Source organism: Microtus pennsylvanicus, chromosome 7 (genome assembly GCF_037038515.1).
Source record: "Microtus pennsylvanicus isolate mMicPen1 chromosome 7, mMicPen1.hap1, whole genome shotgun sequence".
NCBI classification, from domain to species: Eukaryota; Metazoa; Chordata; class Mammalia; order Rodentia; family Cricetidae; genus Microtus; species Microtus pennsylvanicus.
In genome coordinates, this window is record NC_134585.1 from 105,907,024 (window position 1) to 105,926,423 (window position 19,400).

At 41.7% G+C, this 19,400-nt stretch overlaps 1 protein-coding gene across 1 annotated transcript in view; it reads right to left on the minus strand.

Moving 5' to 3' along the window:
• The window catches only part of LOC142853859 (mitochondrial adenyl nucleotide antiporter SLC25A24-like), a 51,468-nt gene that overhangs the window by 8,360 nt on the left and 23,708 nt on the right, over nt 1-19,400 (minus strand). Inside the window, exons 4-6 of the mRNA XM_075979012.1 lie at nt 18,186-18,297; nt 10,503-10,661; nt 6,318-6,470 (exon numbers count right to left, since the gene is read on the minus strand). Of these exons, the coding sequence (XP_075835127.1) occupies nt 6,318-6,470; nt 10,503-10,661; nt 18,186-18,297 (424 nt within the window). The remainder of the gene's footprint in view (nt 1-6,317; nt 6,471-10,502; nt 10,662-18,185; nt 18,298-19,400) is intronic.

A 19,400-nucleotide genomic window follows, 5' to 3' on the forward strand; every position in this document is an offset into this window, starting at 1 on the left:
CATGCTGACGTCTACGACCTCCTAGTCAAGTTTACTAAACCTGGGGAGAGAGAACCTAATAATATTTTATTTAGACATTTCTCAACCATTTCCTGGCATGATGAAGACATGGCAGCACATTTGCTCCATGTTTTATGTGTCTGTGTCATACACATTTCTTTCTATGGTTGTCATATGGTCTTTCTGTCTTCCTCAGTGACAAATAAGTTAAACTATAGTTGTTAAAGAAACAACTCGGGATGGATTAAAATAGCAAATGCTCACTAACGTTTGTGTCAGACACTGGTATGAGCAGGTTATGCACCCAATAATCCATCAGGTTTCACGGTCACATCCTTATCCTTTATATTTTAAGTGAAGGAACATTTATGAAAATGAAAGCACAGGCGCGGCCGGAACACCGGGCGGCGGAGCGCGGCCGGAACACCGGGCGGCGGAGCGCGGCCGGAACACCGGGCGGCGGAGCGCGGCCGGAACACCGGGCGGCGGAGCGCGGCCGGAACACCGGGCGGCGGAGCGCGGCCGGAACACCGGGCGGCGGAGCGCGGCCGGAACACCGGGCGGCGGAGCGCGGCCGGAACACCGGGCGGCGGAGCGCGGCCGGAACACCGGGCGGCGGAGCGCGGCCGGAACACCGGGCGGCGGAGCGCGGCCGGAACACCGGGCGGCGGAGCGCGGCCGGAACACCGGGCGGCGGAGCGCGGCCGGAACACCGGGCGGCGGAGCGCGGCCGGAACACCGGGCGGCGGAGCGCGGCCGGAACACCGGGCGGCGGAGCGCGGCCGGAACACCGGGCGGCGGAGCGCGGCCGGAACACCGGGCGGCGGAGCGCGGCCGGAACACCGGGCGGCGGAGCGCGGCCGGAACACCGGGCGGCGGAGCGCGGCCGGAACACCGGGCGGCGGAGCGCGGCCGGAACACCGGGCGGCGGAGCGCGGCCGGAACACCGGGCGGCGGAGCGCGGCCGGAACACCGGGCGGCGGAGCGCGGCCGGAACACCGGGCGGCGGAGCGCGGCCGGAACACCGGGCGGCGGAGCGCGGCCGGAACACCGGGCGGCGGAGCGCGGCCGGAGGACGCCCAGCACAGCCGGCGGGGACCCACTGGGACCAGAGCGGCAGCAGAGGACACAGGCTGCTGGCGGCGGGAACCGTCCCAGCAGCAGAAGCAGGCTGCAGGGACCGCGCGCAACACCAAGAACAGATCGCCCCACTACAATTAAACCAAAGAGGTAGGCCTTCGGTTGGGGAGGTCCCTGGCAAAGGAGGAGCCAGGTCCTATTCCTGAAGACCTTTCTGAGGGGTGAGAGGGATCTTGGCCCCCGGCAGGAACCAGGAAACAGAGCAAGGGCATTTTGTAAGAGGAGCCCCTGGCCAGCAGGGGAACCTGAACCAGTTTTAAAAGACCCCTTAGATAGCATCGATAGGAGGAGATGGGCAGGCGCCAAGGAAAGAATTCACCCAATAATCTGAAAAACAACATGAAAACACCAGAACCCAACGATCTTACAACAGAAGGTCTCCAACACCATAACACAGAAGAAGTGGAAAAAATTGACTTTATGAAAGCTGTAGAGTCCCTTAAGCAACATGTGAAAAATGCCCTTATAGAAATGGATGAGAAGTATAACCAAAAATTTGAAGAAATGAGTAAATACGTACATAATACCCTGGGAAACCAAGAAAGAACGATCAAACAGGTAATGGAAACAGTTCAAGAATTGAAAACTGAAATGGAAGCAAGGAAGAAAACACAAACTGAGGACCAGCTGGATATGGAAAATCTAGGTGAACGAGCAGAGCCTACAGAAACAAGCATAATCAATAGAATACAAGAAATAGAAGAAAGAATCTCAGATTCTGAGGACAACATAGAGAAAATAAACGCTCTGATCAAAGAAAACTGCAAAGCCAACAAATTCTCATCACAAAACATTCAGGAAATATGGGACACAATAAAAAGACCAAATCTAAGAATAATAGGAATAGAAGAAGGAGAAGAGTCACAGCTCAAAGGCCCAGAAAATATTTTGAACAAAATTATGGAAGAAAACTTTCCCAACATAAAGAAAGATATTCCTTTGAATATTCAAGAAGCATATAGAACACCAAACAGACTGGATCAAAGGAAAACATCCCCTCGCCGTATAATAATCAAAACACAAAATATACAGGTTAAAGAAAGAATACTAAGAGCTGCAAAGGAAAAAGGCCAAGTAACTTATAAAGGTAAACCGATCAGACTTACACCTGATTTCTCTATGGAAACAATGAAAGCCAGAAGGTCCTGGATAGAAGTACTGCAGAAGCTAAGAGACCATGGATGCAAGCCCAGACTACTATACCCAGCCAAGCTTTCGTTCACTATAAATGGAGAAATCAAGACATTCCAGGATAAAAACAAATTTAAACAATACGTAGCCACGAATCCAGCCCTACAGAAAGTAATAGAAGGAAAATCGCAACCCAAGGAATCCAACAGTGCCAACACTGCTTACAATAACTCAGGCATCTAGCGACCCTTCACTAGCACAACTCAAAGTAGGGAGACACACAAATTCTGCTTCCGAAAATGAAAGCACAGACAGGTGAGATAGTTTAGCTTACTTTGCATAACTAGAAAGCCGTAGAGCTAGAAATTGAAAGTAGAAAGTGTGACTTCAAACTGGGCATGATGGTTCAGTGGGTAGAGCACTTGCTTATAGGCCGACAACCCAAGTTAGTGCTCCAGATCCTACAAGGGAGTAAGAGAGAACTGATTCCTGACAGCTGTTCTCTGACCTCCACACACATGCCCTGGCCTTGCAAACCTGCACACGCGCACGCGCGCGTGCACACACACACACACACAAATTAATTAATCAATTAACTTCTTTAACTCAAATTCTACATTAAAAGTTCATGACCTACTGTTCTACATAGTCTCATTTTAATTACGGACAAATGATGGTATCTAATTTAATTTACATTGAACCTCAATTCACCTCTTTAATACACAGTAATTGTGATAAAGAAACTGAAACATGAAGACATGGGTTCTAATTCTGACTCTTTTAAATATTACTTCAGTAAGAAGTGACTCTTTACTGGCCTATGTTTTCACATCTACAGAAGGACACTGTGTAGCTCACCCACTGGCATTCAGAAACAAATAGGCACTGCTCTGGAAATGAGCTTGTGCACCGTATTCTAAAGAAGCAGTTTTTCCTGAACAAATATTTTAAAAGAACTCTTAAAGGAAAAGACAGAACTTGACTGACAGTGATTGTTGTTGTATCCTAATATCCACTCTCCCCTTCGTCCTAAGAATAAGCTCATTTGCAGCTAGCCATTCCACAACTGAAGACTACACTCCCAAATCCCTTTCCAGCTACACCAATTCGTTTGTCTCCGTTTAAGCTAAGGGCATGAAAGCAGAAGTACTCCGCATTACTTTAGGAAAGTGTCCTAGAAGGGAAGGATGTATCCATCTTTGATCCCTTCCCTAGTTACTGCCTGGAAGTTAGATGTGCCCACTGGAGCTCCATCTCAGACTCATGACGAAGGAGACTACAACACAGAAGACACAATACAACATAGGGAACCAGAGTGACTGAAGTTCTTTTTGCTTATAGAGCATCTTTGACTCTCTGTAAACTGACTTTCCTCGGATTTCTATGTGTGAGTAAAGTGATGAATTTCTGCCTTAAAATGTGGGAGGATTTCAGTCACACACCACTGAACCTAACTCCGACTTATATTAAGTGGTGAAAGCAACCAGCAGAATAGAGCAGAAAGAAAAAAAAAAGTAAATGCAGGATATGGATTCTAGAAAGATTTAACATAAGAAGGAGAGAAAATGTGAACAACTGGCGTGGGAGGTCCTTCTGTCTATGTGTTGCTTTTAATAGTTAACGAATAAAGAAACTGTATATTGTCAAGTGGCCAACAGTAAGTGTCCAGGACATGTTAAATGGGGAGAAATTATAGAAGGCTTAATGTTGGCTTAAGGACTTCACACAGAGTGCAAAATGTAAAATATAGTCTCTGGAAAATCACTGCACCTCACTTGGCCCAGCCTCACTCCACACTCATCCTCCAATGAAGCTCAAGAGAAAAGGGGGCCTCCTAGAGAACCTGGAGATGGATGAGGGTTAGCTGGGGGACAGACAGGGCTTCTCAACAGCAAGAAAACAAGATTTTCAGTACAAGAGAACAGGACTAGCTAACGTGTTCCACACCTTCAGTGGCATCCCCTTCATTCTTATCATCTCTAGAAGGCAATGAGTCCCTGGACAGGCCAGCAGGAGGCAGGATGGGGCCTAAAGAGAGGAAGCACCAAGTAGGCTGTTGTCTGTCACTCAGCAGAAGTTGGCACCAAAGAGGAAAAGGATGCCCTTTTCTGCTTCTCTGTGATTCTTTCCAGCTCATCAGGGCTACAGACTAGACATCTGAAGTCAAAGGCCTGGGTAGTAACACCATTACCTGGAGTGTCCTGTGTGTCACTGTGCGCCCCCTTAAGAAGTGATGGTGGTATGCTGATGACACAGAGTCCAGAACATTCTTTTTATTCATAAATGACAGCATAGACATTCCCAGGAACAGTCATGAACACACACCGGACATGACTTTTTTATGTTTGCAACACAGTATTTTTGTCTCTTAAATTGGTACTTTTATTTAGATGAAGCATCCCTGAATTTCAACATGGACTTTTAATAGAATGTGGATCTGGAAGGGCAGAGAGTTAATATATATTTATTTTCTCATCTACCCCCAGACTCCAGTGTAACCTAGCTCATGTGTAGGCACATGACAAATACTGAAATACAAGAAATTGCCAAAATTCAAAAGATACTGTAACTCAGACTTCCTGGGTCTCTCTGCTGCCTGATACAAATAAATTTATACTCATGACTGTTCAACTGAACTTTGCTACCAACAGTCTTGTTTCATTTCCTTGTTCCTATACTGTGACTCTCTTAGTATTTGATATTTCCTCTTCTTCCTTCAAGCCTCCAATGTGCCTTTCCTCCCCCTTTTAACCAAAGAAACTGAAGCATTGAGAAGAAAGTTAGGAGAAACCCGCGTGTAGTTGGACCTGCTCAGCTGTGCTTCTCCCGGGACTGCGGTTGAAGGGTCTGGCAACTCCAAGTCTTCCTGAGCACCAGCTCCAGTCTCTTACCACAGTTCTGCTCCTTCTGAGGACAATCACTTCGCATACCCGCTCTGGGCTCTGTAGTGTCCTCCTCACTGGGTCTCTTTAGAAGCACCGGCTTTTTCCAGTGATAGGAACCCCCCCTCTTTGGGCTCATTATCCCTCTGGTTCCCACTCCATTCCCCTTCTACTTTTCATGGCCAAACTCCTTGAAAGAGTTCCCAGCCTTGCTCCTCTATTTTCCTAGTAACCACTGATAACACCTGACGTACATTCATTCATTCATTGATTGTTGTTGTTTTTAAATCCACAAAGATAGATGGAATCCTTTGTGTTAGTTTTTGTTTGTTACATTTCTATCACCTAGAAAAGGTCTTTAACAGATGAGGTGTACACTAGCTGATAAAAACAGTATCGTCGGATGGATCAGCAAATCCCCTTCTAGGAAGAGCTGTGTGTTCTAACGACAAGCATCAAACCAGTCCAGTGTCCTTCTCATGTATTGCTTGCTCTTCAGCCATCCGCCCTAAGAAAGGACAGCACCAATCTTTTGTGTTTTCACACAGACCATGAAGAAAAGGCCCTACAAAAGAAGCACTTTCATCCTATAGCTAAACATTTACTTAAAAGAGGAGAGAATTATTCTAAAATTTACAATAAAGAGGAAAAGCTTGAGAGGCACAGAAAGCATCCTTAGACTCTTATGAAACCCAAGTAAACTTCAATATCTGAAAACTGATATTGTCCTGTCTCAAAGTAAATTATTTAATGAAAAGCAAAAGTCTAAATAAGATTAAAAAATTTTGAAATTCAGTGCATGTTTCTCAACTTTGTCTTCACTAAATAGGAAGATTAATTTTTGATTCATTAACAAATGGACTGAAATCTCTGAAAAACATTCAAATTGTTCTAAGAAAAAAATTATGAGCCTCTTATGCTGTGACAATTAACTTGAAAGAACTAGTCACAGGCCTGCTAAAATAACACAATGCAGCCTACAGAGGCACTCTGATAGTAATCAGAAAGCACAAAGGTGACCAAATGGAAATAAAAATCAGTAATATTTGCACCAACAACTATTGCTTACATACACTTGTGTTCTCTTTCACAAAAGTCTAAACTTTTCAAAAACCAAATTTCAAACATGATCATTTAAAAACCCCATAGTCAATAACACCTCACCTGTTCATAGGCCCCGATCTTGAGTGCTGTCTCCGGTGCGATTTTAAAGACATTCACACCGTTTCCTTGCCACAGAGAGAAAAGGCCACCTTCCTTTATCATCTGCTTGAACTCATTCACCAATCCCATTTTACTGACTTTTGAATGACGAACCTAGAAATAAGTGGCAAGGTTATTTACATTTATTTTGCTGCTAATATAAAATTACTTCATTGCTGGTGAAATAACTAAATCTATAGAATTCGTAACTTTCAAGAGCAGTTTAATTTTTCTGCAGTCACATAAAAGCAATGTTACTGTTTTTCTTGCCCCCAATCACACATCCAATGTTTTACATCTTATGTTTTGAAGAAAGTAAAATCACAAAAACAAACATTTCACGCGTTTTAAATTGCAGGCTGCTCAGCATAGATGATGAAATCACCCACAATTTAACTCCACCTTGCCTTGCAGATACACCTCTTCTGTATCTGCGCAGTGTTATGCATGGGGTGTATTCGAACTACCCAATAATCAGTTAGGAGCTATCTCCGTTATCAGACTACAGCTACAGTATTACCATAGTGCATATATTCAAGTATCCCTTATTTCACTCCAGTAAGGCTCCAACTCTAGGCAGTCATGATGTTTGCAATGTGCATATGCCAGAGGCAGCACAAAGTGCTTTCTTCAGTGAGAGGATGAACGTCCTATAACTTGCATTAGGGTATAGTATTATGATTGTTACACTTTAGTATTGATGCTGGTAATCTCTTCTTATGCTTAATTTATAAATTAAACTTTATTATGTGTATATATGTATAGGATAAAATACAGTATTCTAGGGTTTAACCGATGGGAAAACTTCCCCCAGAGACAGGAACTACTATAATCTAAAACATCAAAGAAAAATAAAGACAATTTATGGAAGACAGAATTCTAATTCAATTATCAGAGACCCTTAGCATGAGCAAAGTATGTGCCTGTTACCAAAAATACCCTGAGATTATTAAAGAGCACATTGAAATGTGCATTGAAAACAGAATTGGATGAAAAATACATCAAACTTCCAGTGGTGAATACATGGAGGCTTCAGGGCATTGTGGATTGGATTGTAGCTCTCAAATATGTTGACGCCCTAACTCTTATTCCTTCAAGTTCTGGTCCTACTTGGAGGGGGCCTTTGCAGATTAATCAGGCTGATCTAATAAGACCTTTATCCTTATAAAAGGAAAATTTGGACATAGAGACATAGCACACCAAGAAGGAAGGCAATATGAAGTGACGGGGAAGATGGCCTAATCCAAGTCAAGGAGAGGCACCAGGAGCACTTCCTGAGCACCCTCCTTAAGAACTACAACAATACGTTTCTGATTTCATGCCAGGTCGTGGCACTTTGTTACTCAATTCCTAACAAAGGGAGTTGTGGAAATTACAGGTCAGAAATTGTATGTCTGCCTTCAATGTTCCTGTCATTTTATGGTTTAAAAAAATATGTGTGCATGAGAGAGACAGAGAGATAGAAAGACAGGGTCTGGCCTGAACTTTGCTATGTAACTGAGGGTGACCTTAGACTCCTGCCTCTCCTGCCTCCACTTCCTAAGCGCTGAGACTACAGGCACATGTCATCACACCTGACTTTAATTCACTTCTTACCTACTCTCCCTCCATAGTCTCTATTCTTCCTTTTTCACTTCCTTTTCCTACTCTCGGCTTTATTTCTTCCCTTTTTTATTCTTTCCATTATCCCACATTTGATCTATATTTTTAATCTGAGATTTCTTTGTTTGATAATAATGCATGCATAATGTGTTCTGATCATTTCAGCCCCTTCTCCTCCTCCCCATTCCCTGGATTACCTTCCCTCTCAACTTCCTGTGATTTCTAATCCACCATGTCCACTTGACGCTGCATGTGTGCCCATGGGTCTAGGACCACCTCCTCTCAGGGCCCCTTCCTTGGAGAAAGCTGGCTGTTCCCCTCGCAGCAGCCATCAATTGCCAACGACTCCTCAGAGGTAGGAGCCTGCCCGCCCATGCTATGGTTTGGGCTGGCTTGATCTTAGGCAGGTCTTGTGCAGCAGCCCACCATGTCCAGCAAACACTTTCACTGCAAATGTGGCCGCATGCTTTTCCACCCTCCTAACCCAATGAGCCTTAGAGATCTAATCACCCCTCCCTGGGTGTACCTACAATATTCTTTCCCATGGTGTATGAAGCAAAACCTCTCAAGTGACAACTGCTATTTTCAATATCTTATCATCACAGAGTTATAGGTCTGTAATGTTCAGAAAATAAGAACTATGCTCTTTCGTCTTTGCATTTCTAGCACCTAACATGTAATAAGCACACAAGACCATTTTCTTCTTAATTTTCCCCCTTGGCCCTATTCCCATCTCTGTCACAGATCAACCATGTCTCCTCTGTGTTGCACTGCGCATGTCCATATTTTTTCCTTTACACGTAATTTTTAAAATTTTCTTTCAGACCCAGGTACTGGAGAAACTGGGTTTTCTACTTTAATGTGTAACAGAACATTTTCAATTCTGTCTTTCCTAACAATTGTCCAAACTTAGTTTCCTGGCTATGGAATCAAGGACGCAGAAGGATAATGGGTTACTTGTCCTATTACCACGTACTAAACTATATTCCCCATACTTAGATGATTAAACTAAAGCCTTTATTTCTATTGGATAAATTAACCAAGATATTGTTTTAGATCTATATGAGAAATGTAGCACAAATAATAAAAACCCAGAGACAGATATCGGTGTTCCTAAGATCAGAGAAGCAAAGCAGCCAAGCCAGTAGAGAGCTCTTACCTCTATAGAATCTTCAGACTGAAAGAGAGCGAGTTCCTGTCTCATCCTGCGGTGTGCACCCCACCACCTGACCTCTAGGGTGGCTGCTAGGATTAAAGATATGTGTCACCACTGCCTGATCTGTACAGCTGAACTAGTGTGGCTGTTTTGCGTTCTGGTCTTTAGGCAAGGATTATTTATTAAAATACAAATAAAATCTTACTACAGAGAAATAATAAGGAAAAATAAAATAGTATCTATTCCCCCTTGGTATTCCCATAGTACTAGTGTGTTTTCTGTGTTGTTATATAATGGCATTTCAGTATTTATTATCTAATTAAATATTTCCCTGATGTATTGTAATTTCTCTAATGTTAAAAAGTGTATCTAACTGTGTACAGTACTTAATGCCCATTAAAGACCCAATACATAACATATTCTGCTAAATAGATATGGGATGAATAAATAAAGCTCCCATAATCCAAAATAATATCCTCCTAACACATTGTACTTTCTAAAAATGGCATATAAATTTAACATTTAAGCACAGTAGTGGATTTTTAAAAATTAAAGAATAAATTGCAAAGTTATTAATTAGATAACATTACAATTTTATGCGATTATCATAGTATACTATAATAACTATCTACAACTCATCACCAAAGGTTACTAATATCACCAAAACAACAAGGGGCAATAAAATACCCAGATATATCATTTTAATTACAAATTTAAATTCACTATATTGTTTCTTGATTTTTATATTCTTATAGCAAAGAATTCAGCAAGTATTGAATTATAATTATGAATTTTAATTACTAGAGAATAGATTAGTTATACTTCTGAAAAACAGTCTAATAGGGTGGATCTATTGTTACTTTAAGTTAAAATTAATTCAAGTATTGTATTAGGTAGCGTTTTCCCATTATGAGCAAGCAGCCACACACACAGAAAGACATCTTCAGAGGTTTCATTCATGGCAGCAAAGCAGTGGAATTCCCATTCTGTGGCAGGGAGCAGAGAGAGGTAATGTCTGCTTGGCCAGCTACTCCCCTTTTCCTTCCCTTCCTCAGAGGCCCAGCCTATGCCCTGGTGCTGCCCACCATCAGGTGACTCCTCTTCCTCAGTTAATCCTGTGCAAATGCCCTGAGAGACCACCTGGGTGAGTGCTCTGCTAATCTGCTAGGCTCAGCTTAATCCAAAACCGACATTCAAGATTAATCTTTCCAAACACCATAGGAGCCTCTTGAACAAAATAAAGAGATATTTTAACAGTAAAGAGAAAATAATTTACATTGTCAAAAAAGCATAAAATTCAATGAGAGATACCATGAAATCTGACAGACATTTAAAATTAGCATCTTAGTTATCCCGGGCTCCATGTCCCTTCAAGGCACACGAAGTACCTGCATCAAGACCTTCAGGCGGTCCAGAGGTGCCGTGCATGTCCGTGTTATCGCACTTGCTATTCCAGCTGCCACTAGCCGCTTCCACCATACTCCAGACCTCTTTTCTTGCTCTGTGAATTCATCTGGAATACTTATACTCTCTCCCATGTCAATTATCTGATAAGTAAAAGAATTAGACAGTGAACTGTAAACACTTGAGAAATAAAAGTTTAATTTTCTACAAAGATCAAGAAAAACTTTTCATGCAGACCAAAAACTTCAACTTTGGTTTTTTAAATCAGCTCCTATACTGAAGATTGATAATTTGCTTACCACTCAATGCTTAGACTCAGATGATTTTGAATAAAATAAAATTTTGTTTTAAAATAAAATTTTCATTAAGTTAGCTATTAATTTAAAATAATTCTCAAACCATTTGAATAATCCCTTCCATGAAAACAACGTAAATCTGCGAGCGGGGAATGAGCCACTTACCCAGCGTCTGCCACACACTAGGTGAGGAATAAATACTGAATAAATTTGAATAAATAAGTCAGGAGGCAGGACTAACATCTTACATGCTCTGACTTACTTTTCTCAGTGATCTTTTGTGGATCAATTTTCTCTTTAAATATGTGTATTACAATGAATTTATATTTAATAATTTTACCTTTAGCAACATAATTTATGTTGCTTTCCAAAGACTGTAAAGTGTTAAGGCACCATGTTTCAGTGAAGAATGCCAACTAAACTTAGATTCTATCCTATTGGTGTGACAGAGAAGATACTGTTCTTCTTAGCCTCCCCACTTGGATTTATTCATTCTATTAATGCTCTTTCGGGAATCTTCTCAAATTATCTTCCTCTGCCCCCAAAGAGTTCTTCTTTACTCAATAGCTTCCTGTCTAATACAGCATGATCTTGATTGATTAGCTTATTTCTGTTTATTGCTTGGCTACTCTTTTACAAAGTAATCCAAACAAAGTCAACAATCTGGTCTCTCTTGTGTACTGCTGGAAACCTAGATCTTAGCTCCTGAAGATAAGTGTGCTCAATAAACATTGCTGAAGTAAGTGTCAACAAGACAGGCCCTGGGCTTTGTGTTAGTGACAGTCATGGAGAAGTTGGTTTCTGCCTCTAGCATTTAAGGAGCTCTGTTATTTTTATTTCTAGAATAAGAGAGATAGGAAAAGATACAATCAAGGACAATACAGAGCAATAACTACAACAACAATGGCGACAAATAAAAGTGTCCTAAGGAAATCCTGCAGAAACACTGGAGGTGCAAATTGGACTTGATGGGTTAAGAAAGCAGAGACAGAGGTGGGTGGTTAAGGAAAGCAGAGTGGGCACGGGAAGAGTTCAGTGAGGGGGAAATACGATCACTACACATTGCATAAAGTATCAAAGAACTAATAAAAGTTAAAAAGCATTTTAAAAATAAAAAACTATAAATTTAAGATGAAAGAAAAGAATTCCTTATAGTCAGGGTAACTAGAAGCCCCAAAGCACCAGCTTGAATCCAGGAATCCTGATCTCAGAGGCAATCACATTATACTATCTTTCTATAGATCTCAGAGGGATTCATATTATACTATCTTTCTATTTAAGAAAGGATTACCCAAAGGGATGTTGGTATGCTTGAAGATATTACTTATTCTAAGAACCAGAAGATTATAAGTAGGCATAGAAAGAGATGTTTAAAAAAATAAAATAACTAAAAGAAAACAAAAAATAAAATAAATTAATTAAAATAAAATAAAGGGGTGACGGTCAGTGAAATGGCTCTACAGATAAAGATGATGGCCACCAAGCCTGACGATCTGAGTACATTTTCCAGAACCTATCCAGTACAAAGAGAAAACTGTGTGAGCACACATACTTACACTAGATCTGACATCTTTTTAAAGGGTTTAGATAGTTACTGATTAGAAAGCAGAAAATGATGATGGGTTCAAGAGTTTGAAATACCCATCATTTCTTAGGTCGTTTGTAAAGAAGAAAGGACTAAATCTCAAGTTTTGAGTTTATAGTGTTTCATTCCATGTAGAAAATTGGGTTGATCCATCTAGAGATGACCTAATGTCACGGACCAGCCAATTAGAAAAGGAAATGAAAGTAAGAGATGACTGAAAGAGAGAGAAAATGAAGGTGTCAAAATAATAGACCACGGAGCACAAACCTAAACACCTTTGGAGTCCAGGTTCTAATGAACCCAGAAAACTGTGATTTACCTATGAAATTCCTCTAGTTTTAAGCAATATCTGAGCCAAACAGAACACTTAGCCTTTGATGGATGCTTGGAAACATGAGCCCATACCCGGTTTGGGTGCTGTTGAGAGAACACTTTTGTTTGGGCTTTAAAGGTGATGTTGGAACAGGTTAAGAACAGAAGCTGTGGGAAGAGTGGGATTTATTTTGCATGTGACAATGTGAAATTTGGAACTAAAGAGCAGAATGCAATAGGATGAATGTTAGTGCCCCCCCCCCCCGTTTTATACACTTAAATCCTAACCCCAGTGTGATAATTAGATAATAGAGTTGGGGTTCACTGAAACATAACTAGATCTTAAAGCTAAGGTCCTCAAGAATAAAATGTATGTCTTAAGAAGACACCTATGCACTACCAGACATCTTTTTTCAACCTGTGAGGGAAAAAATATCCCTCTATAACCAGGAAGAAGATTCTGCTAAAAACCAGACTATGAGAGTATGCACCTTTAGCTCAGGGCTCTAGCTGAGATGAAAATACATTGCTTAAGCTACCACGCCGGTGTTCATTTGTTACAGCAGACCACATTAAGACAAATAAAATCACAATCAATTTTTATTTTTAAAATAGCCAGAATCAAGAAACTATAAAATCTATGTAGAAAAATAAAGATCATTAAAAACTCAAGAGCAGCCTTCGGAGATCCCGTGGATCTGTGTCTTGCTTCAACAGTGTTTGGATGGAACAGACCCAGGGCCTCCCTTTGTTAGCTTCCACCGCTCCTCATCTGCAGCCGCAGCCTCCAGGACCATCACCTCGCCGCCTTCTGCTCCCAGGACCAGCCAGCATCGTCTCTTTGTGGGTAGCTCCAGACTGCGTCTCAACCATGACCTCCCAGATTCGTCAGAATTATTCCACCGAAGTGGAGGCTGCCGTGAACCGCCTGGTCAACCTGCACCTGCAGGCCTCCTACACCTACTTCTCGCTGGGCTACTATTTTGACCGGGATGATGTGGCTCTGGAGGGTGTAGGCCACTTCTTCCGCGAATTGGCCGAGGAGAAGCACAAGGGTGCCGAGCATCTCCTCAAATTGCAGAACGATCGCGGAGGCCGCGCACTCTTTCAGGATGTGCAGAAGCCATCTCAAGATAAGTGGGGTAAAACCCAGGAGGCCATGGAAGCTGCCCTGGCTTTGGAAAAGAACTTGAACCAGGCCCTCTTGGATCTTCATTCCCTGGGCTCTGCCCGCACAGATCCTCATCTCTGTGACTTCCTTGAAAACCACTTCCTGGATAAGGAGGTGAAGGTCATCAAGAAGATGGGCAATCACCTGATCTCCACAGGTTGGCTGCTGGGCCCCAGGCGTCTCTGGGCGAGTACCTCTTTGAGCGGTTCACTCTCAAGCATGACTAGGAGGCCTCTCTTTCCGAGGGGCCCCCACCTCTGCTCTGCACCAGCCCGCCTCAGGACCTTCACCCGAACCTCTCAAGAAGCCACTAGGCAGCTTTGTAACGCCCTGGAGCCCCTCTCAAGTCTTGGACCAAGTAGAAATAAAGCCTTTTGAAACAGAAAAAAAAACCCTCAAGTTAATTGGGCTTTTAAAAGTAAATTATGTGGCCTGGTGGTGGTAGTACATACCTTTAATCCCAGCACTCAAGAGGTAGAGGCAGGCAGATCTCTGTGAGTGTGAGGCCAGCCTGGTCTACAGAGCTAGTTCCAGGACAGGCTCCAAAGCTACAGAGAAACCTTGTCTCGAAAAACAAACATAAAAACAAAAACAAAAAAAGATGAGAAGTAAAAAGGGTGGTTTACTTTACCAGGTTGGTGACACTATAGAGCCATGAGCATCAAAAACAGTTCAATACTAACTCTGAGAATATTGAGTTATCAATGGAAGTTTGATATCTGAGCAAAGTGGTACTGGATTAAGAATAAATATGGAAGCCATAGACTGATTAGGTTGTGTTGAAAAAATTCTTCAATACATAAAATATAAAAGCAGTCTTCCCTTAGCATTGTTGTAGGGAGAGGGCCCACTTGTTTTATTAACCAATGAAATAACATCAATGGCTTCAATTCCCCAGCAAAGCACACAGACTAACAGAATGGATACAAATAGGATCCCTCTCTCAGCTGCATCCAAAAAATATACCTTAGCATCAAGGATAGACATGACCTCAGGGTAAAATGATGGAAAAATATATTCCAAGCAAATGGATCTAAGAAGCAAGCTGGTGTCACCATCTTAATATTTGACAAAATAGACTGCTGTAGAATATTATTTTAAAGTGTGTTACATGTGCTTATGCTCTGAAAAAATTGTTTACTGATGTAAAGATGTGTTGCATTTTTTATGTTGTATTTGTTTTACTCTGTAAAGCTGTAATTCCTTGCCTGTCTAAAATACCTGATGGTCTAATAAAGAGCTGAACAGCCAATAAGCAAGGCAGGAGAAAGGATAGGCAGGGCTGACAGGCAGAGAGAAAAAGTAGGAGGAGAAATATGGGAGAGAGAGAGAAGGATCAAGATAGAACAAGGGGAGGAAAAGTTAGGGCCAGCTACACACCCAGCCAGCCATGGAGGAAGAGTGAAAGTGAGATACACAGAAGTAAGGAAAGGAAAAATCCCAGAGGCAAAAGGTATACTGGATAATTTAAGAAAAGCTGGTTAGAAACAAGTCAAGCTATGATACAGGATTCCCTTTTGTATGCTGTGAATACCATTGGTGAATAAAGAAACCGCCTTGATAGGACAGAACTTAGCTAGGTGGGGAAAACTAAACTGAATGCTGGGAGAAAGGATGAGGAGTCAGGGAGAAGCCATGGAGCCACTGTCAGAGACAGACGCGCTGAAACTTTGCTGGTAGGCCATGACCTCGTGGTGATGCACAGATTAATGGAGATGGGTTAAATTAAGAGCAAATAAGAAGCTAGAGCTAATTGGTCAAGCAGTGATTTAAATAATATAGTTTCTGTGTGATTATTTTGGGTCTGAGCTGCCGGGCAGCCAGGAAACAAACAAGCTACCTCCTACAACAAAGCTAAGGCCAGGCACTTATAAGAAAGAATAAGACTCCGTGTGCATGTGTGATTTATTTGGGAGCTGGGTGGCAGGCCCCCCAAAAAGCCAAAAGAATAAAAGAGTAAAATCTAACAACATTTTGGCATTCCAACATGGGGCTAGAGGAAAAGAAAATACAACAACAATAGACTTCAAAACAAATCAGGAAATATAGGTAAGGACACCACATATTCAAAGGCTAAGTACACCAAGAGAACATTGCAATTCTTAACATCTATGCATGAAACACAAGGACACCCGAGTTCATAAAAGAAATGCGACTACAGTTTAAATCACATACTGACCCTCACATAGTGGTAGTGGGTGGATTTGATACTCCACTCTCACCAGCAGACAAGTCGTCCAGACAAAAACTAAACAGAGAAATTCTGGACTAGATGACATCATAAACCTCAAATGATTGAAAGACACGTAAGGAAATGTTCAACATCCTTAGCCATCAGGGAAATGCAAATCAAAATGACTCTGAGATACCATATTGCACCAGTCAGAATGGCTAAGATCAAAAACACCAGTGTTAGCATATGCTGGAGAGAATGCAGAGTAAGGGGAACACTCCACCATTGCTTGTGGGAATGTAAACTTGTACACACACTCTAGAAATTAGTATGGAGGCTTCCCAGAAAACTGGGAATCAACCTACCTCAGGACCCAGCAATACCACTCTTGGGCAAATACCCAAAGGATGTTCAATCATACTACAAGGGCATTTGTTCAACTATGTTGTTCATAGTAGCATTATTTGTAATAGCTAGAACCTGAAAACAACCTAGATGCCCCGCAATGAAAGAATGGATAAAGAAAATGTGGTACATTTACACACTGTAGTACTACTCAGCAGGGGAAAACAATGACATCTTGAAATCTGCATGCAAATGGATGAAATTAGAAAAAATATCCTGAGTGAGTTAACCCAGACCCAGAGAGATGAGCATGGTATATACGTACTCACTCCTAAGTGGATACTAGCTGTAAAGTAAAGGATAACAAGCCTATAGTCCATGATCCTAGAGAAGCTAAGTAACAAGGTGAACCCTAAGAAAAACATATATAAATCCACCTGGAAAGGGGAAATAGACAAGATTGCCTGACAAAATTGGGAGCATGGGGTTGAGGGGAGAAGAGAGATTGGAAGGGTAAGAAGAGGGGAGAAGGGAAGAGGGTAGGAGAACTTGAGAGAATAGTATAGTCGAGATGGAGAAAGAACAGAGATGAGAGCAACTCAAGAGATATTTTGACTGAGGAGCCATTGTGGGGCTAACAAGAAACCTGACACTAAAGAAATTTCCAGGAATCCACAAGGATGATCCCAGCTAAGACCCTAAGCAATAGAAAAGAGGATGCCCAAACTGCCCTTGCCCTGTAATCAGATTGATGACTATCTTAAATGTCACCATAGAACCTTTGTCCAGCAACTGATGGAAACAGAGGCAGAAACCCACAGTGGAGCACTGGGCTGAGCTCCCAAGGTCCAGTTAAAGAGTGGGAGGAGTAAGAATATGAGCAAAGAGATCAAGACCATGAAGGGATCATCCACTAGAACAGTTTACCTGAGCTAATGGGAGCTCACCGACTCCAGCCGGACAGGGAAGGAACCAGCATAGGACCAAGCTAGTCCCTCTGAATGTGGGTGACAGTTGTAGAGCTGGGCAGACTGTAGGACCACTAGCAGCAGCAATAGGATTTATCCCTACTGCTTGTACTGGCTTTTTGGAAACCCATTCTCTTTGGATGGATACCTTGCTCAGCCTAGATATAGTAGGGAGGGCCTTAGACCTTCTCCAAAGCAATGTGCCTTACACTCTCTGAGGAGTGGATGGGGTGGATTGGGGAGGTGGAGAGAATGGGAGGAGGGGGAGGGAGGGGGAACTGGGATTGGTATGTAAAATGAAAAAAAGATAGTTTGTTTTCTTTAAAAAAAACAAACAATTAATTAAAAGAGCAGACAGTTTGTATATTTGTTCCTTTTTTATTCTAAATTCTGAAATCTTAATATGTAATTTTATATTCCCCATGCCGAATGACCCACTTGAGCATATGAATAATAGGAGAGCATAGGGGTGGGGATACAGAGAGCGGTCCATATTATCCTCTCAATTTCTCTTAAAGTCGGACATTGCTCTAAAAGGCAATCTATTTCTGTGTAAAAAAGAAAGGAAAACAGATATTTTTCCCTTTTCTAGGATGAAGCAACTACATGTATTAACACTATTGTAACACAAGCAAATTATGGCTTCTGTGTTTGCACATAAAATACTAACATCCCTTACTAAATGAGTAGAATACCATTAAAAGTAAATAACACATCTTTAGTCATTGAGACTAAAACTATCATGGGGATTATGTAATGATATTTACAACTACAACATTTAAATGACAGTAAAAACAATAAAACAGAGTAACCTTACAGTGGAACGCTTCCAGAAACGAATGATCTCGCTGATATTTTTTGCAGGGTGGAGGAAGAAGAAGTCTCTCCATTCATCCCAGTCCACTGTCATTGACCCGTTGCTGTCCATGCTGAAACACAATTTTAAATGGGTTTAGAGGGCTTACAGCAGCACCGCTCCTCAGTACCCAAACGCTCCTGGGCTGTTTGTTATTGAAGTCATTCCTTGGGGTTCTATCAATGTCAACGTGTTTTCCTTTTCCCTTTTTAAGGAACAGACTGCCTTTTAGAGCAATGTCCGACTTTAAGAAAAATTGAGAAGATAATACAGACCGCTCTCTGTATCCCCACCCCTATGCTCTTCTATTAGCTACACTTACACGATTGTAGTTTATTTTAACTCATGACTAATGCCTGGCACAATATTTATAACTACATTTTATACTTCATTCAGATGCCCTTCATTTTAAACTAGTGTTCTTCTAGCCTCAGTATCACACTGAGATATAACACTCTATCAAGTTATCATTCCTCCGTAAGCTCCTCTTGATTATAGCAGTTTTCAGGCTTTTCTTGTTTTTGACAATTGTCTATTCCCAAAGAGCACTGATAATCAGGGGCTAGAGAGCCATCCCAGCATATAAAATGCTTGCCTTGCAACCACAAGAGCTAAAGTCAGTCCCCAGAACCCATGCAAAAACAAGCCAGGTGTGCCAGCCTTGCATACCCAGAATGTTCTAGCCACTGGGAGACTCCCATCTCAACAAAAAGTAAACAAAAACAAAAGACAAGCAAACAAACAAAAAGGTGGATGGAACTTGTGAAACATTGTGGAACAGCACCTGGCTGGCTTCCACATGCACATATACACATAAGCAGGAGAGCACACACACACACACACACACACACACACACACACACACACACGAGTGCAGAGGCTTTGTAGACTGCTCCTCCACTAAAATCCACTATATATTGTTTTTGTTTATTTGAATGTAATTCTCAGATTTTCCTCATATTTCTTGGATAGAAAGATTATTTTAAAGCCATATGCATATCTCTAGTACTGAGCAATCGAATGACTAAGTCAATAAATCTGACCGAATAACCTTGTATCTTTTGGATCTACTAGGATTATTTTTGCCTTTATCCCTCTTTTTCCTTGTTGGCTTTCAAATCAACTTTAAAGTAAGCTTTTCTACACAAGCTCATTTTTTATACCTAGTACTCCATT